Source organism: Echinops telfairi, unplaced genomic scaffold (genome assembly GCF_000313985.2).
Source record: "Echinops telfairi isolate 266 unplaced genomic scaffold, ASM31398v2 ScPeMD7_3;HRSCAF=10, whole genome shotgun sequence".
Lineage (NCBI taxonomy): Eukaryota > Metazoa > Chordata > Mammalia > Afrosoricida > Tenrecidae > Echinops > Echinops telfairi.
Window position 1 is genome coordinate 55,715,124 of NW_022103899.1, and position 25,512 is coordinate 55,740,635.

At 44.8% G+C, this 25,512-nt stretch overlaps 1 protein-coding gene across 3 annotated transcripts in view; it reads right to left on the reverse strand.

Annotated features, from left to right (window-relative positions):
• Positions 1 to 25,512, reverse strand: part of PID1 (phosphotyrosine interaction domain containing 1) — a 268,587-nt gene that overhangs the window by 115,090 nt on the left and 127,985 nt on the right. For all 3 annotated transcript variants that reach the window (XM_045295428.1, XM_004701662.4, XM_045295436.1), the window contains exon 2: positions 22,476 to 22,622. In XM_045295428.1, coding sequence (XP_045151363.1) covers positions 22,476 to 22,622 — 147 coding nt within the window. The remainder of the gene's footprint in view (positions 1 to 22,475; positions 22,623 to 25,512) is intronic.

The window sequence follows — 25,512 nt, forward strand, 5'->3', positions numbered from 1 at the left end:
ATAATGATGCTTCTAAAGTGAGCCAGAGACATATATAAATCATAGAAATATGAATGGATTTGTAGCTTGCACTTAATTCTAGCCCCAATAAATAATAAGTTCTTGTGACATGACCCTGCTTGATTCCAGCCCTCATGAAGAGATCACCAAAGATATGGGTGCTATTGCAAAGTGTGGTGAAGAAACTAGATGGTGCCTGGCTATCAAAAAGAATAGTGTCTGGGGTCTTCAAAGCTTGTCTTCAAATAAACAGCTATCTAAGGGAGGCATCAACTAAGTCCACATGGAAGAAGCACACCAGCCTGGATGGCCCAAGGATAGTAAACAATAAAATCCAAATCTGGTGGAAATAGTCTAAGACAGTGGTTCTCAACCTTCCTAATGCCGTGACCCTTTAATACAGTTCTTCATGTTGTGGTGACCCCCCCCACCATAAAATTATTTTTGTTGCTACTTCATAACTGTAATATTGCTACTGTTGTGAATCAGGCAACTCCTGTGAAAGGGTCATTTGACCCCCAAAGGGGTCATGGCCCACAGGTTGAGAACCACTGGGCTAAGTGCTCAAATTGTTAACATGGGGTTTGCATGCTATGGGTGACAGCGGGAGCCCAAAATCCTTTTGCAGGGTCCACACGTAGATTAAGCTCCATTGAATCACCTCTGACCAAAGCCGAGGGGTGTGAATAGCCTTGAAACAATGTAAAGTCAAAAAACAATGTAAAGTCAAGAAAACAATGTAAAGTCAAAAAACAATGTAAAGTCAAAAAACAATGTAAAGTCAAGAAAACAATGTAAAGTCAAGTATGGCAGATGTAGTTAGGCTAAATATTCTACCTTATCATTTGATCTCCCTTTGGGCCCATCTTAAAGTTGTTTCAGTTCAACACACACACACACACACACAAATGAAGGGGAAATACATGTAGATTAAGTCTCCAGTGAATTCCATCTGACCATAGACCAGGAATGTGGACAGCCTTGCTGTCATGCAAAGTACATTGGAAAGTGGCTTACAGATGCAGTTAGGTTAAAATTTAGCACCGTATCATTTGATCTCCATTGTTATTCATTTTCAATTTGCTCCAGTTTTTAATATATAGTTTGTTCTTTTTGATTGAAGTTTTTCTGCTTTGTTATTGTTAAGGGGGTTGTGTTGTTTTTATATGTTTTTCTGTCTGTGAAATCCAGGAGAGGTAAATCTGTAACAACAGTAACTGGATTAAAGGCTCCTTGGATCTAGGGCAGAGGAGGTTGAGGGGAAATAGGGAATACCAATGAGTCCAAGAAAGAAGAAGATGTTCTAGAATTCATTGTGGTGATGACTGTACAATTATTTTTAATGATTGAACTATGGCATTGTATATGTGAATTATATGCCAACAAAACTGTTAAAAATATGTAACAAGTTAGAAGGGACTCTGTAAAATTTCAGATACACATAATATATAATAGATGCAACATGTAATGTTGCAATAATTTTATGATAGACATCTTTGTCAATTTATGTATGTGTATGTATCTGTGTCAAAATATTATTGTGTGAAAAGTATTATTTTGGAAGTAGAACATTTAACAGAAAACTGATACACTGTAAATACTTTGAAGTGAGATACTGTAAATATACCCTATTAGATTACTTTTAAAAAGACATAAAAATGAGAAAAGCAATAATCAGTCATTGAATGAGTGGCCCATGGCCATCTGACTGATATAGTCTTCACAAGATGCCTGTGAGAAAACTCTGGTTCCCATTGTACAGAGCCCAGAGTGAGATTCCAAATGGTCATGCTGCTAAAAGATTATCGGTTATGAACGCTAACCCAGAATTCACTTCTCTGTCCCCAACCTTGTGGCTGTTGGACAAGTTCTTTTTCACCAAGTGGATGGAAGCCTAGACTCTGGCCTTACCCAGCATGTGGGTTAAGGACACCCGACACGTCTGCAGAATTCGGTAGAAAAGGAGAAGCGTCCCCATCCTGCCTGCCTGCTTGAAATTTCCCATCTCCAGGGAGGCAATAACATCACAGAACACAAAACGCTAACTCCCGCCATCTGCCACCATCGCTATGCGCGCAGTAAATCCTTCACCTCCCACTTCTGCCGAAGGAGAAGTACACTTGGAGGGGAGGGACCGTCAGGAAGAAATAAAATACAAAGCCTTATGGTTCTGTGGTTGACTTCAGAAATTGTCTTTTGTCCTGATGATAAACAGATGGGAAAGGGAGAGAACCTGGAACACTGCGGGGATGAACTCCCCTTAACTCACAAAGCATCAGCACCCCGTCAACTGCTTAGTTGTTGTCTTTGGAAGAGCCTTCTCCAGCCCCCCAAAAGGTAAGCCACCCAGTGCCTCCAGAAGTGCCAGTCTAGTGATAGGCAGTCTGGTCTCCCTGCTGCCAGTAAGTCCATGTGGAATCCCAGCCACCCTTATGTGTCAGAGTAGAACTGAGCTCTGGGAGCTTCTCAACGTCTGATTTTTTTCATAATCAGATCTCCAGGCCTTTCTTTCAAGGCATTTGCGGATGGACTTGAACTGCCAACCTTCTGGTTAGCAGCTGAGCAGGTGAACAATTGTACCACACAGGAACTTCCACCAATATCTACTTCTCATCATTTGGACCAGGCTTCCCAAAGCGGTTCCTGCTGGGTTAGGTGGGCCAGAACACTTACTGGCAACTCCCGCTAAAATACGGCTGGTCTAGGGCTACATCAAGACATTCCCCAACATGCCAGTCCTCCAAAACAGCACTGAACTGGGGAATGATGGGTATAGAGGCATCTTATCACGGCTTTAAAGTCTTGAAAAACAAGGTTGCTTCTTTGAGGACTAATGTGCCCCTGACCCAAGTCATGGTATTTTCAATCACCTCATATACACGTGAAGGTTGCCATGAGGAAGACAAACGAACGGTGCTTTTTGAATTATTGTACCGGCAAATACTATTAGACGTACTGCGCCCTGCCAAAAGACCACAGTGACGTGTCTTGGAAGAAGTGCACAACCAGAATGCTCCTTAGAAACAAGGACAGTGAGACTTGCCGCCCATATTTTGGACATGTTTTTGGGAGAGACCAGTCCCTGGAGGAGGACATCCTGCTTGATAAAGTAGAGGAGCGGTGACAAAGAGGAAGACCCTCAATGAGAAAGATCGACACAGTGGCTGCAACAATGAGTTCAAACACGAGAACCATTATGAGGACGGACAGGACCAGACAGTATTTCGTTCTGTGGTAGGTAGGGTCTCTGAGAGTCAGGAACCGACGTGATAGGTGCCCAACAAGCCTGGCCTTCTGGAATCCGTGTGTGATCCTCTCCCTGAGTGTGGACTGGACTTGTCCTCACTAGCTAGATTTTTTTAAATAATAAAAAGTTTCCAGGCTCAGTTTTGCTTGCCCTGTCCTGCTCTCTCACTGGCTTGCTCTATAGGCTGTAAAAAAAAAAATCAGCATAGTACATTTACAAAATTAAATGCAACGAGCCATAAGCAGCGAAATGTAGAGGGTGGGTTCTTTGCGTAAAAATAAAACCAGTGTTTCACACACACCCCTCAGAAAATACAGATATATGCCCTCAAAATTATTGGGGTCACTCTAATATAAACCCTATAATATGGAAGCAATGATGGAGAACAGCAAGTAGCAGTTATTACATCCTCAGCCAACACTTAAAAATCACATCTCTTTATGGTAAACATGTTTTTCTTGGAGAAATGAGCTGTAAGCTAAAGTCTATGCAGCAGAAAAAAATGTAGCTCCCTTAAGGCAGGCGAACAATTTCTACTAAACTTTCCCGAGTCACAGTGCAAGGAAAATGGGAAAGGAGGCGGAGGGACTACAGGAGTGTGTGTGTGTGTGTATGTGTCAATATTTACATATTTTATAGAATATTCGGTTATATCACATTGTATAAATCTACAGGAGTATGCATAGATATTGAAGAGCTTTCAAAAGTTAAATCCGTGTTCCTTTTCCTTTCATCAAAAAACCTTTGCTATAAATCTACAGGAGTAGGCATAGATATTGAAGAGCTTTCAAAAATTAAATCCGTGTTCCTTTTCCTTTCATCAAAAAACCTTTGCATATGTCATCAATTGCAAGTTAGAGGAATTGCACCTTGCAGCACCCGCTTCTAATCTCTCATACAGGGCTGCTCTGTTGACTGCATTTGAGAGCCTGAGTAAGGAACAAAGCAGGGAGAATTCAGTGATTTATTTGTGTGTGTGTGCTAAGTACACAGAGCATGTTTGTATGGCTAAGTCGCTTCACTGTGACATGTCTACATGCAGCGGTTGTGATAAAAACACACTTAGCGGTTGTGACATACATACGCAGCAATGAAACAAAAGAAAGTGGGTGAGTGTGAAGAATTCAAGCACCATGAGATCTCTCACACTTTCCTAACCCCCCACCCCCACCCACTACAACATTTACATTAATTTCTCTTGGTCCAAGTGACATTTATCTCTGAGCAGACGGCGAGCGTTATAAAAGCCACTCGGTTTCAAATCAAGTGCACTAAATCCACTCTGATGTTTCCAATTAGAGCGTAATGGTGTAAAGATACCCCACCCCCACCCCCAGTCAAGGCAACACACCGCATGGCCAGGCAAATCCACCTCCAGGTGCTGAAAAGACGCGCCCAGAATGAATCACAACACAGACGTGCACAGGGGAGTTGGGTGGCCGCGGGGGTCGGGCAGACTGCAATTGGGCGGATGGTAATTGAAGCTCTGTCAACCGCAACCAGGAATGATGCTTGGTATAAATGGAGCACTTTGCTGGGCTAATTTATAAACATATGCACATCGAGACCATTAGAGATGCAGGGGACCAAACCCCCGCTCTTTGTTCTGCTTGAGAAACTGGAAGAAAGCAAGGAAGCGATTTGCAGGCCCCTGAAGGGTGAGCTTAGGCAGCTCTCCCTACAGCACAGAAGGAGCCAGGGCCACACAGATGTCCAAGGAAGACCCGGTGAAACCCAGGCCCACAGAGACCGCGCACACTCTGAGTGGAAAGGCACTAGACTCTCGGTTGCGGGCGATGAAAGAGCTACAATGAATAGCAATGGAGGGTTGACAACTAGCCGACCTCCGCTGGCTGCCACATTGCCACAAAGGAGGGGTCCACACAAGCCCCTGTGGTCCATCCTTCTCTCCCTATTCTGACAGCAGCCATTCCTCCCAGGCCACTCTGCATCCATGCTGGGTGTGAGCATTCATGGCAATGGCTCACAGTGAACTCACAGGCAACACTCACAAGAAAGGGACATCAGTAGGCTAACACAAGTCAGGACCAACCAACCCGAAGCCTGCTGCTCCATCTTTCTCTGATTCTTAGTTTCCCAGCCTTGTGATCCCCTGGCCTGAGCTTCCAGGGGCCAGGAAGCCAGCCCACCTGTCACTTTGTTCCACAGTTCCCTAGTTTCGGACTCTACAGTCCTGGTGTTGCTCCTCCAAGTCCCCATGCCACAGACCAGGACATCTGACCTGGAAAGCCTCCGTCACCTCAGCCAGATGTGACTCAGACAAAGTGACACATTGGTCTTACATGTGACCGTCCAACATCCTCGGGGTTTCTCTCTTCTCTACTGCTGCTTCAAAGATATCTCAACCTTATCTCCAGGAGTGTGATAAAAATTTACCAAGCCCTGCTTAGTGTCACTTAGGTACTATTTGCATAGTTCCACACAATCCCTTGGTGGGAATTACAAAGACTTGGGTAGAAGAGCCATATTAAGAAATTCCAGTGCCCCTCCCCTTCCCCCCAAGAAAAAGCAAGTTCCTAGAGAAGGCAAACAAGCATCCCAGATGGTAACAGGCAGTCATCAAACTGCCTCCTCTGATGTTAAATCAGGGAAGGTTTGGCCCGGTCCTTTCTGCTGAACCCTCACAGGTCAGGTTCACGGCAAGGCTGGCATAGACAGCATCCTTGAAACCACGCACTGTTTGCATAAAGGTCGTTGCTCATTGTCATCCAGGTAGCTCTGACTCCCAGCCACCCCACATACAACAGATACAAAGGTGGGCCCGGCACCATCTTCACGATTATTGATAGACACAGTGAGCCACTCACAGCAAGGTCAGCAGTTAGAAATCACCAACCACTGCAGGGGACAAAGATGAGGCTTTCTACTCCTACACAGTTACAGTCTTGAAAATCCAAAGGGGTAGTGAGTTCAGTTTATGGGTCCACTGTAGGAGCCCTGGTGGCAATGTGTGTGTTGTGGTGAGCTGCTAACCCCAAAGTCAGCAGTTCAACCCTATCAGTTGCTCCTCAGGAGAAACCTGAGACTGTCTGCACGTCTAAAGATTGACAGTCTCAGAAACCCTCGGGAGTAGGGTATGCTCTGCCCTGTTGTTCTCTGTGAGTCTGGGTCAACTCAACAGCAGTAGTCGGGAGTCCAATAATTGAGGCAGCCACTGTTTATTTCAAGCAGCTCCCAACCTAGGATGCTCAACCTCTAGCCTCACAGCAGATCATTTCTGCTGCGATCCATCGGGTTTCCATGGGCTAATTTGGGGGAGCAGAATGCCAGCCTTTTCTTCCTACTCCGTCTTGGGCAGCACCGTTGAAAACTGTCTACCATCCATGACCCTGCTGGTACCCTCGTTTGGTGCCATTGCTTTAAGCATCAGAGAAACCAAAGGACTTGTATGTTACCATCAAAAGGGGTTACTGAGCTTTAATTCACACAATGTGTTTCATAGCTACTTGTCCATCACCAAAACTGGCTGCAAGCCCTGCCCATCCATAGGGGTTCCGCCAGCCTCTTGTTCGGCTCACTGCAGGTCCTTCTGGCACTTTGGGGCATCTCTGTGCCAACACTGAAAAGGAATCAAGAAACCTGGGACCTAAAGTGGAGTGTGTTTTCAGGATTTCCTCTTAAGCAAAACAAGGTACCATTCACTGCAGACATGTTGTCATTGTGTCCACTTTCCCCTTCCACCTTCCCAACTTGTCTGATCCCTAAGGAAACCCAGAAAGTCTGAGCAAACGGACCAGATCCCCAACCCTGCCACAGAAGAAATTATGGCATTCTACCTCCCATGAAGGGCTGGGTGGGTCTGCTTCAGTTCCTGAGCTAGGGCTACTAGAAAGAAGTATCAGGAATTGGAATTCATTGATGGAATCCACGTTTTGGGGTTAGTCGTTCAGGGTCTCAGCAGTGATGCTATTCCCCAGGCTCCTAGGGGAAGATGGACCCTTGGCTGGCGGCCTTCTGGTCACTCTCGGCTATCCTTGGCTTGCAGCTGCAGCATACACCCTTCTTACACAGGACCATCTTCTCTGAGTCTCTGTGTCTTTTCTCCTCTCACATAGCGCACTGCTGCCTGGGAAGAAGGTCCCTGGTGGCATAAAGGTGAAGCCGCTGGCTGCTAACAGAAAGGCTACTACTCTGAGGCATACATTTGAAGCTGCTTGTTCCTGTAAAGGTTTACTGTCTCAGAGATCCTACATAGGCTCACTATGAGTTGGAACTAATCCCATGATGGGAAGGGGAGCGCAGGTGGCACCATGGTTAAGTGCTTTCCTGATAACCACAAAATTGGTGGTTCAAACCTACTAGCTGCTCTTTGGAAGAAGAAGGGGTCAGTCAATGTTTGTAAAAACTTTCACTGTCATAGTGTCAATTCTGACTCATACTGACCCCATAGGACAGGGTAGAATTCCCTGTGTATTTTTGAAACTACCTTTTTATGGGAGTAGAAAGCTTCACTGTCCTCCTGAGGAATGACTGGAGTTTAAATCCCTGACCTTGCAGTTAACAGCCCAGTGCAAAACCCACTATGCCACCACTTGAACACTCTGTGGGGCAGTTCTACTTTTGCCCCGGCAAGGCTCTATGAGTTAGAAACGACCAGACAGCCTCCAACAGCACTGAGTGAGATAAGGGCCCTTCCGACACAGTATGACCTCATGTTAGCATAGTTGGTCACATCTTCAAAGACTCTATTTCTAAAGAAGGTTATTTCCCCAAGTACTAGTGGTCGGGAATGCTGCACGTCTTTTGGGAGGAATAATTCAACTAGAGTGATCCTCAGAGCAGCTGTGAGCGATTTCACTGCACAGATGAGGTGCAGGATGCAGGGGCCAGGAAGGGGGAAGGATAGGGAGAGAACAGGGAAGAAAGGTGGAGAGAAAGGGGCTGGGGGAAAGGAAGAGGTAAGGAGAAAAGGGAAGGAGCAAGCAGGAAAATAAGGAGGTAAGATTCAGCTTCCCTGAAGCAAACACACTCTCCCAATGCATGGCATCTTATCTCACTCTCGCTCAACCATCACTGCCAAGGCGTTCAGCCTGTCCTCAGCTCACGTGTCAGAGTGCATACTCCACAACCAAACCCACTTCCTCAGAATCCATTCTCACTCGCCGTGACCCTACCGAGGCTTTTCGAGACCATCTATTTTAAAGGGAACAGTCCGCCTCATCTTTCTCCCCAGGAGTGGCTGTCAGGCTTGAACCATCTACCTTGTGATGAGCAGCCCAATACCTAACCCACTTACCCACAGAGCTCCTTGTAAGTGTAGTGCAGTGGTTCTCAACCTTCCTAATGCCATGACCTTTTAATGCAGTTCCTCATGTTGTGGTGACCCCACCCCCCCAACCATAAATTTATTTTCGTTGCTACCTCATAACTGTAATTTTGCTACTGTTATGAATTGGGTGAGCCCTGTGAAAGGGTCATTTGACCCCCAAAGGGGTCGCGACCCACAGGTTAAGGACCATTGGTGTAGTGTATATTATGCTTGAATTGGCTCGTTTTGTGTATGTATAGAGAGCCCTGGTGGCCCAAAGGTAAGCATGGCTTGTTGGCCCCAAAGTGGACAATTCAAATTCAACCAGTGGCATCCATGAGAGGAAGACTTTGCAATCTGTTTCCATAAAATGACAACCAATGAAACTGTAAGGGCCAGCTTACTTGCTGACATGGGATCTCCACTCACGGGCACCCAACAACTACAACATATGTGGATGTATTGAGAAGGTCTGAATATATATGTTTAGTACATATACAGCCAATATGTCAAGCAGGAGGGGAAAAGAGTGTCCCCGTGGAAAGGTCTTCGCGGTTAATGAGCCCCAGGCTGAAGCCTAAAGACACTCCACTGCAGATTAATGAGCTGAGTAAAGAATCCATTTATCCTGCACATACAATGAACTACATTTTGCTCCTTTTATAGACACTGACATTTTCCATATTTCAGAAAGTGCTGATCCAAATATTTTTGTCCTCCAGGGACATGTGCATTGACCTTTTGAACAAGGAAATAACTCTTAGAGCCTAAACTTCCCACCCCTGGGAAAATCTCATCTATTTCCTATAAAGGAGTCTGAATCTACATGTGGAGTTTGCCCTAAATAATGCACAGTTTAGGGCCACCATCATTGCCTACTTTTATTATTGTCAGGTGTCATTGAGTAGGTTTCAAGTCATAATGACCCCGGGTAAAAAGGAGAGAAACACAGCACTGTCTTGTATCATCTTCACAACTGTTGTTCTGTTGGAACCCCTTGTTGCAGCCACCAAGTCAATCCATCTCATCGAAAGTCTTCCGCTTTTTCCGCTGCCCTTCTACTTCACCAAACATGCTGTCCTTTTTCGGGGAGTGGTATCTCCTGATAACACATCCAAAGTACCTGCAGCAAAGTCTCCTCTTTCTTCCTTTGAAGGAGCACTGCCAATTATCAGGCTGCTTGACTATGGCTAAAGCAGGCTGAGCTACATTTCATTTTTATTCCATCAACAGCCACACCAGTGAGCATGATCTTCCTCCCTCACCATCCCCAGGAGACTGACTCAGAAAGAATGCTCTTTGCTAATGTCAGCACTGATGTCAATCACTGGTCTATGCCAGGAAACTTGGGAGACAGCTACTGGGCCAACTGACTGGAAGAGATCCATATTTGTGCCTGTTCCAAAGAAAGGTGATCCAACAGAATGCTCAAACTATAGAACAACATCACTGAGATCACATGCAAGTAAAATTTTGTTGAAGATCATCCAACGACAGTTGTAGCAAGCAGTATATTGACAGGGAACTGCCAAAGGCTCAGGCTGGATTCAGAAGAAGATGTGGAACAAGGGACATCATTGCTAATGTCAGATGGATCTTGGCTCAAAGTAGAGAATATCAAAAAGATGTTTACATGTGTCTTATTGACTATGCAAAGGGACTCGACTGTGTGAACCATAATAAACTCTGAGCAACCTTGAGAAGAATGAGAATCACGGAGTACCTCATTGTACTCCTGTGGAACTTGTACATGGATCAAGAGGCAATTGTGTGAACAGACAAAAAGGAATACCACATCATTTATAATCAAGAAAGGTGTGTGTCAAGGTTGTACCCTCTCACCATATTTGTTTAATCTGTATACTGAGCAAATAATCGGAGAAGCTGGATTGTATGAAGATCAATGTGACACCAGGAATGGAGGAAGGCTTATTAACAACCTATTAATATACAAATGATGCAGCCTTGCTTCCAGTACTTGTTGATGAAGATCAAGGGTTGCAACCTTCAGTACAGAGTATGACTCAATGTCAAGAACAGCGAACTGCTCCCCAGAGGATCAATGGGTAAGATCATGATCAATTGGGAAAAGATCGAAGTTGTAGAGGAGCTTGTCTTGCTTGGAACCATTATCAATGTTCATGAAAGCAGTAGTGGTGAGATCAAAGGTGCATTGCATCAAGTAAATCTGCTGCAGAAGACATCTTCAGAGTATTGGAAAGTAAGAATGTTACTTTGAAGACCATGTGGTGCCTGACCCAAGCCATGGTATTTCCACGGCCTCATATGCATGGGAACATTGGATAGTGAATAAGAAAGAACGAAAAAGAAATCAATGTATTTGAATTGTGGTGCTGGAGAAGAATATGGAAAGCACCATGGACTTCTAAAAGGATAAACCCATCGGTCCTGGAAGAAGTAGGGCCAGAGTGCTCCTTAGAGGCAAGGATGGTAAGTTAGACTTTGCCTTACATACTTTGGACATACTGTCAGGAGAGACCAGTCCCTGGAGAAGGACAGCTTGCTTGGTAAAGTGTAGGGGCAGCAAAAAAAATGAATGCCCTCAAGGAGATGGCTTTGACACAGTGTCTGCAACAGTGGGTTTTGTGGTTTCATTCTGATGTGCATAGGGTCTGGGTCAGAACTAACTAGCTGTCACTTAGCACCAATGCCATCTTTCCCACCCATTTGTTAGTGGTACCTCCAAGAGATAAGGCCCAGGCTTTCACTCCTACCATTTGAGGTCCAGGAAATAAATTTGGTTTGGGTCAGAATATATCACGTTCTCATTTCCAAGGCACCAAAATAAACCCATTGTCACCTAATCCATTCCAAGTCATAGTGATGCTATTGCCCAGAGTAGAACTATTCCATAGAGGACATAACTATTCCATAACATACAATGGTATGACACACTCAATACACTACATTTTATGCACTCACTGGTTTGCTCATGGAATCCTTCAATAATGCAACTTGAGGCTTAGATTTTTTTTTTCTTCAGCTCTTCCAGCCTGAGATATGCTGACAATGGTCTTCCCGCTTATGTCTCTAATTCCAAGTCTCTGCATATATTTCATTACATGTCTTTACTTTGTCTTTTTGAGCTGCCTCTTGAAATTTTCTATTCAGCATTTTTACTTCATCATTTCTTCTGAGAGCGTTTCAGGACTTTCCTGGCATCGTCTTTCTTTCCTGTCATTTTAATTAACTCTTATTTTCTTTGTAGTGGATGACTATAGAAAAATAAGCTTTTAAAAAGATTTTAGTGGAGTAAGGGAAAAAAAGAGGAGCGGATACCAAGGGCGCAATAGAAAGTAAATGTCTAGAAAAGAATGATGGCAACACATGTACAGATATGCCTGATACAGTTGATGTATGGATTGTTATCAGAGTTGTATGAGCCCCCAATAAAATGATCTTTTAATTTAAAAACTACCAAACAAAACCAGATTTTATTGTGAATGGGATGAAGAGGTACAGAACAAATCAGTCTTCCATTCAATGATTCTGACACTTTTTTTTTCCTTGTCATGGATCGCATCCCCACTGTGTGCCATCACACTTCCCTCTTCCTCCCTGTTTCCTGTTTCTGTTCCTCCCTGCCTTCTGTACTTTGTTCCTGGGCAAATTCTGCCCTTTAGATGTGAAAGGGTTGATTATGCTTAGAAGTACCTCCCCGGCGCCCCCACCCACCCCCGTGTTATTGTTCAATGTGCCGACTTCTTATTACTTAGCTGATGCTGGAGTCAAACGAGTGAGTTCATTTCCAGACTTGAAGGGTCACTAAGGGCCAGAATCTTGGCGGTTTTACCCGTTTCTATCTGACCAACAGGGTAACTTTTATATACAACAGAAAACAAGCAAACCAAACTTGTGCTCTCTGCTTTATTGCAATAACTCGAAGACCTGCCTGGACATGACAAGGTTCTCTCTCCCCTACGGTCCTACTCTCCCTGTTTCTTGAAAGGTGACTTTTGGTAAAAAGGAGAAATAAAATTAAGACTATACTGGCATGATAATCATGAACGCACCTGGGGGCAGGGTGGGGCAGGGATCATCTTATTTTTATCATCAAGAGAAAAGTTTCTTTGTCTGTAGAGGATTTATGCTCCGCTCCCTGAGGCTCCCTTGACCCACAGACCTTGACCCACTGAATATATGCTTCTGATGAAGGAGGGTGGGATGCAGAAGAGAGTCAGGGAGTGAAAACACTGAGTTTATCTCTGGAATTAGATGGAAGAAGAGAAAGAAGAGGAGCAGGAAATGTTTACACACAATCCAGGTAGACTCTGAATGAACTGCTGGCTACTAGATAAGAAAAATAAACTCCTGTTTGACACCGCCCCACGGACAGATTAATAGTCAACTATTCTACGTGGCCATGGAAACCACTTTGCTGCCCCAGTAGGTATTATAAGCATAGCATGGTGATGACATGTGAGACTGCTAGTCCATATCTTAAGTCTTGAAAAACCAATACTTACAGACACCAAATGGAACCATCAACGCGGGGTACTTTTATCATTTCAGTAGCATCATTCACTCACAGGGTAGTGTTCCTGGCTCCCAGGAGGCTCAAATTCATTTATTCCCATCACTTCCTGATTAAATGATGGTTTTTTTTTCATTCTTTGATCTGGCTTATGAAGCGTGACTCATAAATGCCAATCTGACTAATGTCTCATTCAGAGGACTCAGCAAAAGCACAGAATGCCAGACAGCAGCTCTTTTGCCAAGAAGTGAATATTAATATTTTCAGTAAAAACAGAGAAAAGAGCAGCCAGCACCACAAGAAACACATTTGCCATTTTACTTGCTGGGGAATCAGGAGCTGGAATGTCCCAAGATGTAATAGGAAATAGCTACTCGTGTTTAAAAGGGCATTTGGTGGTCCTTTTTTATGACTCTGAGTTATTCAATGTCACCATGATGTCACCAATGTGTTTGTATGGCCCTGACCTGTAAATTCAAGCCAGGGGGACCTGTATATTGAATTCACAACAGTTTATTATTTATTCATCCCTGCTCTGGTGAAAAGTTCAAAACCAAAAACACAAATGCCAGTGCCAGCTAGTTGAGCCAACACATGGTAACCCGATAGGACAAAACAGATCTGCTCCCTGAGGGTTTCTGACACTGTACATCTTACAGGAGCAAACAGCATCATCTTCTCTTGGATCCAGTGGGGACTTGAATCAAGACTCTGCAGTTAGTGGCCAGTGCTTAACCCACTGCTCCACCAAGGATCCTTGTGAAAACTTCCAAGCACTTCATAAATATCTCCTTGAACTTGAAATTAAATATTGCCATTTCCATCTTAAACATATATTAACCTAGATTAAACAAGTCTGCATGTTTAAGATAGATAATGTAGAGAGGGTTTAACAATTCAGAGACTATTTCTGAACAAAGATGACAAATTGACCTTACAGATTTTTGCTCTGTTCTTCTCCCACAAACCCCAAATCATTGCCATCGAATTGCTTTCCTTTCCCACAAACCCCAAATCATTGCTGACTCATAGCAACCTTGAAGGACAGAGTAGAACTGTCTCTTTGGGTTTCCACACTAAAATGATAATAATGGAAGGGGTTAAGCTGTCAACACAGGGGGCAAAATGAAGGAGAGAGGAGTCAGCAGGACATCAAATTCTTCAGCAAAGACACTGGAAGTTTCAGACAGCCCCTGGCATCTACACACCAAGCCAGGCCACAAAGGTAAGTTATCACACGCATATTTTGATCTCGTCTGTGTCAGGTGTCTTTTTTCTCAAGTGGTTACAAAATTGTGAGGGGAAAGAGGGATTTTATTTTAGATTCCTTAGAATACCAAAAGAAACAAGAAAAGAAAAAAACACCCAAGACTTTCCAAAGTCAAAAAAGACCCACCACCTACTGACAGGATGGATAAGGGAGAGGAAACCCACCAGAGGGCCCAGAGCTGGGCATTTCCAGCCAGAACAAAAGGCGACCCTGAAAGCGCCCTGCAAGTGGAGGAGGACCCAGTCGCTTCCAAAGGAACATGAGGCGTCTATTGAGGGACCTTTGGAGTCTAGGGGTCACTAGCACTACCCTCCCAGTTTTAAGGAGCAATTACTTCTAGCTTATATTTCCATACCCAGCCAAACTTTCAAAAATCTGAAGGTATAATAAATAAATGTTCAGAGATACAAAGCACATAAATGGTACTTCTTGGGGATGCGTTCTCTAAAACAATGGAGTAAACCAAAGAAAAGAGGAAGGGAGCAGAGAAATATCCAGCACAGAAGAGCAACAGAAGGAAGACCCAGTGCTACTGGGATACATCTCAGCCAGGAGACCGAGAGTTTGGTGTGGTTTAGAGTAGGAACTCGAAGGACTGCAGGGAAGAGGTGACAAAGAATGAAATACCTCATCCGATGAAATATTGGGGTCAAATACTGATAGGGTAAATAATTCACTAGATGTTGACTTGGATGAAGGGTGAGACCAAATCATTTTTCAAGTTAATTATAATGGTTGCTCAATAATCCAGATCAGAACATGTCTAAGGAATGACAGAAAAATAAAAGCTTGCCTCTCAACAGATGTTAGTTCATGATTAGTATATCAGCTTTAGCTCCCTGCACTTGAAGAGGCAAAAACTGCCCTGGCTTGATCACAGGAAGGTTTTTGATAGAATGAAGAGAAAATAAATCCAAATTAGCTATCACCCATTCCAAATTTAGAGGAAAGTAAACTCCAAAGAGCATGGATCTCCACATATAATGACTTCCATTTCATGTGTATTGGGTCTTGATATCTAAATCAGAATCTTACTTTGCAAATAAAAAGCATACTTGGCATAGCTGGATTCATGCCATGCCCCAAATGACCTTGTCAGAGGAAGGGCTACAGAGAAGCTTCAAGTAAGGCTGAGTGCACCATCTAATCAGTGAATTCCCCCAGTGTTGGTGGTTACACCTTGACCTTTTACAAAAATGAGAAATAAATGAGAAGCCCGTGGCTATATGTATACTTAAATATATAATGACTAAACTAAACGGCTTTGAAAAGTGCAGAAAATATACATATAATGTTAATTCAATAGATTCAAATTCAAATATGGAACCTCTGTCACAAGACAGGAATTCCTGGGTGGTGCAAATGGTCCAGCCCTCAGCTGCTACCCAAATGGTTGGCAGTTCATATCCGCCCACAAAGAAAGACCTGTCGGTGTCTACAGAATCAGCCCTTGAAAGCCCTATGGAACGCAATTCTCCTCTGACATACATGGGGTTGCCATGAGTTTGAATCAACTTAATGGCAACTGGATTATTTTTGATAGGAGCTCTGGTAGTGTGATGGCTACACATTGAGCTGCTAACCACAAGGTCAGCAGTTCAAAACCACCAGCTGCTCCATAGGAGACAGAGGAGGCTTTCTACTCCCGTAAACAGTTACACCCTCAGAAACTCACAGGGGAAGTTCTACCCTGTCCTACAGGGTCTCTCAGTGGCAGTGAGTTTGGTTCTAGTTGCTGGATGTTTGGTTTTCATCATGAGATTTCAGGATTGCTGGGTCAAGCGTGTCATCTGAGGACTACATGTCAAACTACTCGGAAACTTCCCTGTCTCAGGCAACTGAAAATCACCCACATCCTTCCTCCAAGATAAGGGACTTCTACTGCCAATTCTGATATCAAAGGGCCCGAGAAAGGGTCACATAAAATGTTATAGTTTATGAATCATTAACTTATTCGTGGAAACCAGTATCCTTAAGGGTTCTCATCTTTACCAAGAAAAGGACAGTGGGGGCGTAGTTAGAGTATTATACAGTGCTGGGCCAAGCCCCTCACAAGAAGGAGGTGAGATTTGGGTAAACAAGCACCTCGGGTGAGGTCAGACCTTGGTGAACACAGCTGGGGTTGGGAATGAAGGTAAAACAGGCAACTGCCAGGCAGCAGAATGAAAATGCAGAAAAGCCCAAGAATGGGCAGGGAGTAAAATGGGAAGGAAAAGAACTATAATAATCTGAGGGTTGAAGTTCAAATCCAGCTTTGCTAGTTATTTACACTTGGCATCCTGGGGTAAACTCACGATCCTCATCCTCAACAAACTCCACTGTAAAGGGGAGCTATAGATAGTACTGACCCTGTAAGGTCTGTGACAGGGATGGGGATGTCTCTCAAAATCATCAATACCAGCCAACAGCACAAGCCTCACCAAAGAGGGGCAGTGTCAGCCATCACACTGGGGTGCCGGAATGAATGTTTCACCAAATACCGTTGGTTGGTGTTTAAGTTGTATGATCCGCCATGGATGTTATAAATATCCAAATGGTCTTGAGCAGAAAAAAATTCTCCACCTCTGAGCTAAAGCATGAAAAATACGTAGTAAACATGAGCACTTTCTGATCTTCATGATTAATTCCTCTTACTACATTTTCAATACTGCCACCATCATTATCAACCCCATTTGCATGAAAGCTTTGAGAAGTTTGGTGCCTGGGTCTAGAGGCGAGTCACTACAGCTGAGGAAAGCATGCCCGAAGAAAAAAGTGGCAGTAACAGGGACTGTCTGTAAGGCACGTTCTCACCCAATTTTGATGACGCTGGTATCTCCCTCTGACACCAGCTAGCTCCTAGGCATCTGGAACAGTGCTAGTTGGCCCTCAAATGCCATTTTCCACCCAGTCCCACCTCCTGGGGTATGCCTAAGCTGATGTCACTTCCATCAACCTTAGCCCCTGTCACTCAAGGGTTCAGATCCTCAAGCTCAAAGGATGGTCCGTTCATCAGCGCGAACAGCAAAGAGAGCAGCCTCGTGCCTAAGGCAAATGAAGTACTAAGTCTGGGAAGAAGGCCCAGAAATTGCCCCACCAGGGGTCTCTGATGGCCCACACAGGTGCCAAAGCCCATGCAAGGGGCGCCTTTCATTTCCCCTGCTGGCTACAAGTTACAAAATGACAGTACCTAATTTGAGCTCCTTCTCCATGACGTCATGCTGGATGCTCAATAAAGAAGTGTGTGTGTGTGTTGGGGGGGATGGGATTAAAAGAAGATGGAATTTTTCTGGAAGCCCCCTCTTAGGAGGTAAATAAAGGCTTACTAGGCACTAAAACCAAACTCACAACCATAGAGTCAATCTGACTGACAGAGTCTTGGTGGTGTAGTGGGTTATGTGTTGAACTGCTAACCACAAGGTCAGCAGTTCAAATCCAGAACAGAAGAAAGATGAGACTTTCTGCTCCTGTAGTAAATTTTAGCCTCGGAAACCCACAGGGGCAGTTCTTTTCTGTTCTATAGGGTCACTAGGAGTCTAAAGGCTTGCCAGCAAGCGAAACTACCTAGGGTTCCATGATACCCGAAGGAGTCCCTAGACGGCACAGAAAGTTAAGCGCTGGGCTATTAACCCAGTGGTTGGTGGTTTGAACCCACTAAGATGTTTCAGTGGATCGGAGTGTCCTGAAGTCAACAGGTCAAATGACACACTGGATTGAGTGAATCTGCTGCAGACAGGACCTCCTTAAAGTGTTGAAAAGCAAGGCGGTCACTCTGAGGACTGAGGAACACCTGACTCAAGTCAGGGGATTTTCAGTTGCCTCCCATGTATGTGGGAAGTTGGACACTGAAGAAGGAAGACCATCGGAGAATCGAGGCATTTGACTGATGGTGCTGGTGAAGACTATTGAAAAGTACCATGGACCGCCGAAAGGCAAACCCGACCTGTCTATGTGAAGTGCAGCCAGAATGCTTCTGAGAGGCAAGAGAGTAAGCTTCAACTTACATGCTTTGGACGTGTTTGCTTCCTTCTACTTTTGCAAACATAATGTCCCTGAAGAAGGCCAGCACGCTCAGTTGAGGAGAGGGGCAGCAACAAAGAGGAAGGCCTTCCACAGATGGATGGCCACACAGTGGCTGCACCCGGGGCTCAAACATAAGAGCAATTGAGAGGGTGGCACAGGACCAGCTTTGCGAAATCTCAGAACCGTAAATCCCATGGAATGCAACTCTTCACCACCGCTCCTGGGGTCGGCACATAGGGTCCCCACGAGTTGAAATAACGGCAACTGACGAACTGGTGTTTGTTTGAGATTGCTCGCTGGTCTTTCTGTCTCGTTAGCTCGTTTGCTTCGCAGAAGAGGAAGAAAGGCTTGACAATCTACCTTCAAAAAGCAGCCAGGCAAACCTGAAGGATCGGAGTGTTCTGCTCTGCAACTCTGGAGGAGTATCTTTTTGCTGCTCATGGAGGATGAGCCAGGGACCGAGTCAAGAGCAGCCACCACCAGGCAGGGAAAGACAGGTAGGGAATGTGGTCAAGAACAAGCCCTTGTTGCTGCCACAACCAAGATGCAGAGCAGCCCCGTGTGAATGCTGGCTGGGCCCTCCTAATGGTCTGCAGCAGGTTGTACAGTTAAACAGCTCCGCTCCAGAAACGAGCTGCAGCCGCGGAGGAGAACACACACAAAGACCAAGCTGCCTGCTGCATGAGTAGCCTGACCTGGCCATCCAGCCAGTACTCGGGGAGAATACAGATCAGCGGGGAAATGGGAAGAGGAGGGCGAGCGAGGGTTTCCCAGGGCTAACTACAACCCCTTTCCTCTGCTTCCTCCTGCCTCTCTCCTTCCAGAAACCCCAAGATCGGCCAGCACTGTTGGGGAAAAAAAGAGGTGGCGGTGTGTAAACGCAAGGGGCCTGCAGCTGGGCCCGGCTACGTGACACTCATTATTCCTGGCAGGTGCACATCCCGGTGACAGTTCCTTCTACCGCTGGCACTTGGTGCACAAGTTTCCAGCAAAAATCCCAGCTAAAACACTGGGCTTTGCCCTTGCGGGTGATCAGAAAGAATTTGGGGAGAGGCCTGGGGATTTGAAATAGAAATGTCCAGGTTCCAAAAGTCAAGGTGTGTGTGTGTGTGTGTGTGTGTGTGTGGTGGTTGCTCTGGAACAAGAGAAGAGGACTCTGAACACAAACAGGACACTGTCCTTGAGAAGGAAAGGCTGTGACCCCACGCCATTTATGGTTAAAGTTTAAATGAATCAACTTGATAGTGTGCGATGTGAAAATAGATGCGTGGGACCGATGAGCCAGCCTGCCTCTTCTCCGGAGGCCTTAGCCTGGGGCTCTGACTCTGAGACTAAGAGGGTCTATGCCTGAAACACCGCAACCAGACTTCTAGGGATGGGGTGCCCAAAGGTTTGACAGCCCAATGGCATGTGGTTTTTTACCCTGAACACTGTTCTTCGTTCTGTTCAACAGAAATCATGAGTGATTTTTGCTCATTGGCTGCCCATCCTGACCTGCCTTGGCATGGGCTTCTGAATGCTTTAAAAAATATGTTTGTACTTTTTCAATATCCTCTTAGAAGATAAATACATGAACCAAACCCAAGACAATAAAACATTATCAACAATAACAACAACAGCAACAAACACTATGGATCTTGAAACCATACTCCATTTCAGAAACAATAACGGGCGCTTATTCTCCTAGCAAATACTACCAAAACAGGGTGTGTGTGTGTGTGTGTGTGTGTGTGCGCGCGCGCGCACGCATTGATGTATGTACATACAGGCACACTATGTTTGACAGTGCTTCAGAAATACTGCTTTGAGTTTCTTGTTTTGTTGTTTTTTAGCAAATTGGAGATTTGTGGCAACCCTGCATCCAGCGAATCTCTGGGCGCCATTTTTCCAACAGCAGGGATTCTCTACGTGTCTCTGTGTCCCATTTTAGCAGGGGCTCAACGTTTCAAACTTCTTCATAACGCTGCTGTGTACTGAACAGACTACAGTATAATGTCACCACCACTTTTATAGGCATGTGGAAATCAAACATAAGATATTGTGAGTCAGATTATTGCAATATTGCTTTATGTAGTTGTCTGGAACTGAACCCCCATAATGTATGTATGTCTGTATATCTCTATATCTGTACCTATGCATTTATCAGTATCTACATCTATGCATATATTCAAATATACTAATGGTCATAAGGATGGAACAAAACCAAGCAACATTTTATAATTGCTACACATTAGAATACCATGAGCTGCAGGGACTGCACACAATAGATAGTCGGTATATGTTTGTATGTAATGTCTTTCTTCCATATCTGTATTAGAATCCTAGGACTTTTTTCCCCAAAACTCCTAATTTTAAATGTATTATGCAGACTTTAGCAAGCTAGACTCTCCTTATACTTGCTCCTAGTGGACCACATTCCTCAACCAGAAGAGAACTGGACATGGATTTAGTAACTACACCAGCAGGGTTCCTCAAAAACTACAACCACAAGGGGGTGGGATATGTTGTCAATAAAAGCTGATTGATCTTTGCTCCCCTACCCCAGAAAACAATGAAGCAATAAAGAAAGGAGCATATCCACAAGGTTATAATGGAAACCCATGTAGCAACATATATTTTCTAAATTTTCTTGCCCTTTATTTTCACTGGAAGCAAATTTTGGATGACAAAGCAGGCATAAAAGATATTTTCTTTGTTATCTCTAAGCCGATTATCATATCCACTAGCTCAAGTGAAAAATGATATCATGGAAGACAGACCTTAAAAACTGACCAAAATGATATATTTATACTTTTACTTTCATGCCTGCAATACAGTTAACATAAATGGGGGTAAAATAATGTTTATACATTCAGAGGCAAGAATATCAGTATAAACTCTGAAAGTTGAAGCAAACAAAAGTGCAAAATTTTATTCAGATTTGGAATACAAACTGAGAAAAGTTATCACTAAGGACAAAACCATCGCTATGAAGCCCCAAGTTTCATAGAGCTACAGACAGAGTACCATTTTACTGATACATGCTAAAATCCATGTATCTAATACGTACTCCAAAGTGATGAAGGTTGCTATATCACGAAGGAAAAAAAGTAAAATTCATACTCTCACCACTCAAAGAATTTATTTTGTAAGTCATTTGATAGTTTTTCTAAAAGTTACCATATTGAAAAGCTGGGCACCATCCAACTCTTCTGATTCCATGGCAAAGGTAATCAGAGTCTCAATCCATTTCCTCCTTCAATTTCTAACTATCCTCACTTTGCTGCTTCAGGTGAGGGGAGAATTACCATTGTTGTTCCTTGTGTTTCTTAGCACTTAAGTCCTGGCTCTATAAAATTAACTAGAAGGCGCAACAGAAGTCCGAGAAACAATATCAGGCCAGTTCATTAGGGTGTCCTTCAAAACCTGAACCCTAAAAACTGCCATCTTTGCTAAATATGAGACCAGAAAAACTAGATGGTGTCCAATTACCATGAATGATCACTTGGATCAAAGATTCTGATGAAGAACCTAATCAAAAGAGGGACAACTGTGGAACAGAATTCCAAATTCTCAATGAAATCTAGACTTCCTGGAGCCATTAAGGCTGGACAAACCGCCGGAAGCCCCTTGGAACTCTGACTCTGAGATGATCTTTAAACTACAAACCTTAAACAAAGACTGCTCCCTAAAGTCTGCATTGAAATACTGTGTTTCCTAGTAAGTAAACTCTATCTGCCCTGAGCCTTGCGCTCTTTTAACAAATTCGGCGTTGTGTCAATCTGAAAACGACTCAAAAGGTTAGAGGAGAAGCTTAGGGGGCTGTGAACCTCAGTCGATAGTGTTAGAATCAATAGGATCAAAATCGGCAGTTGGGCACCATCTAGGTCTTCTGGTCCCACAGCAAAGAAGGCAGTTTTTAGGGTTCAAGTTTTCAGGGATATCCTAATCAACTGGCCTGGCATCGTTTCTGAGTTCTTCTCTTGCACCTCCTTGTATATTTTGTCGTACCAGGAACCTTCATGTGGAGAAGGATGGTGAGAATGCTGGCACCACTTGAAGAAGGTGATCAGCGTCACTTTATGGTACATCTGGGGATTGTTGCAACGGTATTTCGCTATGCATATCCTCACCAAAGCAAAGCAACAAGGAAGGATGGTGAAACGAGCGTCCCATCGGGGCAGCCTCGACTGGCCATAAGCCACGCACATACCTTGCAGCCACTGTGGGTCCGAGTCTTCATCAGTGGCGTAGTGGTGCACAACTCAATGGCCTCCGGTTCGTGAAAGATGACTGCTGGGAGAGACTCCTTCTTCAGGGTAAGAACATTCAGTTTAGACTTCAGCATGGTCTGAAAGTGCTGGAAAGCAAATGAAGAAACTAAACATCCTGCCAATCCTTCGGCATTGCACATGCTACATCAGTGACTATCAGGATCCCTCTTGGCACAGTGGTTGCACACACTGACAACGGTTCAACTCACCACCACCCCCACCCCCCAGCTCCACAACAGGAGAAAGATGAGGCAGCCTACTCCGTAAAGACAGTGGCCTTCAAACCCCACATTGTTCGATGGGGTTGCAACGAGTCCGAATTAACTTCAAGGCAATGGGATTGCTGAATATCAAATCTAGTAGCACCAGATTCACTTTTTTCCTGGTTGTTGTTGTTGTTTTTTAATTGAGGCAAAACCCACATAGCATGAAATGAACCATGTAAAAGTTTAGGCTGACCTTTGCCACATTTAGTGCTGGCTACTAAATTCTAGTAGCCAGCACTAGAATCACATGGCGCCCTGTTAGCATAGAGGTTACATATTGCGTTGCTAACTGCAAGGTCAACAGTTCAAAACTCCCAGCCACTCTGCAGAGAAAGACAAGGCTTTCTACTCCTGTAAAGAGTTACAGCTTCGGGTCAGAATAGACTTGCGATTCAAGGGCAGTGATCACTCAAAGCAGCCTTACTCACACGCACCCAAGGGTGGGAGACTCACACCACCTGGGTTTCCTCAGAAACTGACACCCTACATTATGTGCCTTGCTGCCTCGCTTTCCTTATTGTCGGAGCACTTGTTGTAACAATCAGTTGAGTCACGAGATGGGTAGCCAAACTGGAACCCTTGCAGACAGGCACAGTCCCTCCCCCACGATTCTCCTTGGCACCCCAGCAAGGAAAAGACATAAGCAGGCTAAGGGGCTGGGGGTAGGGGGGAGAGCCTCCACTGGGATTGTGAAGATAATGAAGTTCAATTGCTAACTTCAACACAATGAGTCTGGAAGTCTCAGCTACTTCATGCCTCAGAGCCCCGCCCTCTCCAGCCAGCCAAGCCCAGGGATGCAGCTCCTTGCTACTAATTGATTCCGCTCACATCTGCTGAGTGCTGGATGTCCAATCAGACGCTGGGGCGGGCAGGCACAGCTGGACCCAAACAGGAGATGGGAATGGCTACTTGGAATGGCTTCTCACAGCCGGTGGAAACGGAAGGCAAATCTGCATGGTAAATTCTGGAGCAGAGCCCTACTGGAGGGTGAAATACTAAAAGCTCACTGCCATCAAGTCCATGGTGCCTCATGGCGACCCTATAGGACAGGGTCAAACGCTCCCTGTGGGTTTGGAGAATGAAACTCTTTAGGGCAGTAGAAAGCCTCATCTTTCTTCCTCGGCGTGGTTGGTGGTTTCCAACTGCTGTCTCTGGGGTTATAGCAGCCGCTATGTAGTCACCACTACCCCCCTAGGGCTCCTGGAAGGTGAAATGGGGGAGGAAAGGGAATTTCCCCCCCAAAATTCCTCTTTTATACTTTTGCTTTTAGTCCACGGTGAGATGGTGACGTAAAAGAGGGAAATAAAGCACGAATTGTCTGATGACAGACTGACCGCCCTAATACACCTTCTCATGGCCAAGTAACATTTTCAACTGCTCGGAGATGTCCTTGCATCCCTTCAGGGGCAGAAGAAGAAGACTTGTGACCCTATCTGATGACAGCCTTGCTCCCAGCCCCTTCTTTGGGGCAGGGCGCATTCCTGTGTGGTACTGGACGTGGCTGTCATTTTCCCATCTCAAGAACATGACCCCAGAATGACCATCAGAGTACGTCATGTCATACGTCCCTGGCCAAAGGGTCTGATTCACGGGAAATCCAAGATTGACTAAGCAGATCCTTCTGGAAGACTGAGATCTGGGATAGGACACCAGGGTAATACATGCTCCGAGTTGCTGCTGACTTCTGATCCACCGAAGGCGGTCTGTGAACATGACCACAAAGAACTGTCGAAGCTAAGTAATGGGCAGACACAGATGTAGCAATGTCACGCCCCCCCAGATCCACCCCCCACCCCGGGGTTGCTGGGATTGTGGCCCCAAACATTCCATGTATTGAGCCCGTGGCAAATGGGAGCTTAGCGTCTGCCACTTGTAACCAAAAAGGTTCCAGAGATACAAACAACTTGTATAATGAAAGATCATCTGTGAAACTACAATGGAGCCACTAGCAAAAACTTACTACAGTGACTTCTGTCCATTTCAAACTACGGACATGCAGGGTCACAGTACCTTTGAAAATAATCACGAATCATGTACTTCATTATGATAACAGCCTAAGCCCTCATGATCAAATACCAAAGGCTCATCTCAAGCAGAGATCATGATGTCCAGGCCCTCTTTATTCAAGGCACGGCCCCGTTGAGTTGCCACCAGAATGAGATGAATTCCGAATCTCAGGAGACAGTCAAAGAGTGTACCTGAAATTACACCCAATTCTTCTTGCAAGAAAGCTTCTGCCTAGATTAGGAAGATTCGGGCATCATCAGAACTGATGTGCTTCCTTGGCCTCCATTTTCAGAACTTGCCATCTTAAAAATCATAGGTAAAAAGTAAAAAACTCAAGCAATGGTCCTTAAGTCAACCATGACTCATCACCACCCCAAACACAAATGAGCTCCATAGGGCCCTCTTGGTGGTCATCGTTACAGACGCAGACAGATCAGCAAGGCTTTCGCTTGGGTGCTGCAGTATGAGTGAGAGCCGCTACCCTTCAGATGGTCTCCAAACCAAAAACCAAACTCCAAGAGTAGAACTGCCCCTGTGGGTTTCCAAGACTGTAACTCTTTACATAAAAGGAGTAGAAAGCCTCCCCTTGCTCCCTCTGGGCAGCTGGTGGTTAGCAGCCCCTTTGGGGTAACCACTCCACCACTCCTTTTGAGAGACAACTAGAGCCATTCTGCTGTGTTAAATACAGGATTGTTTGATCATC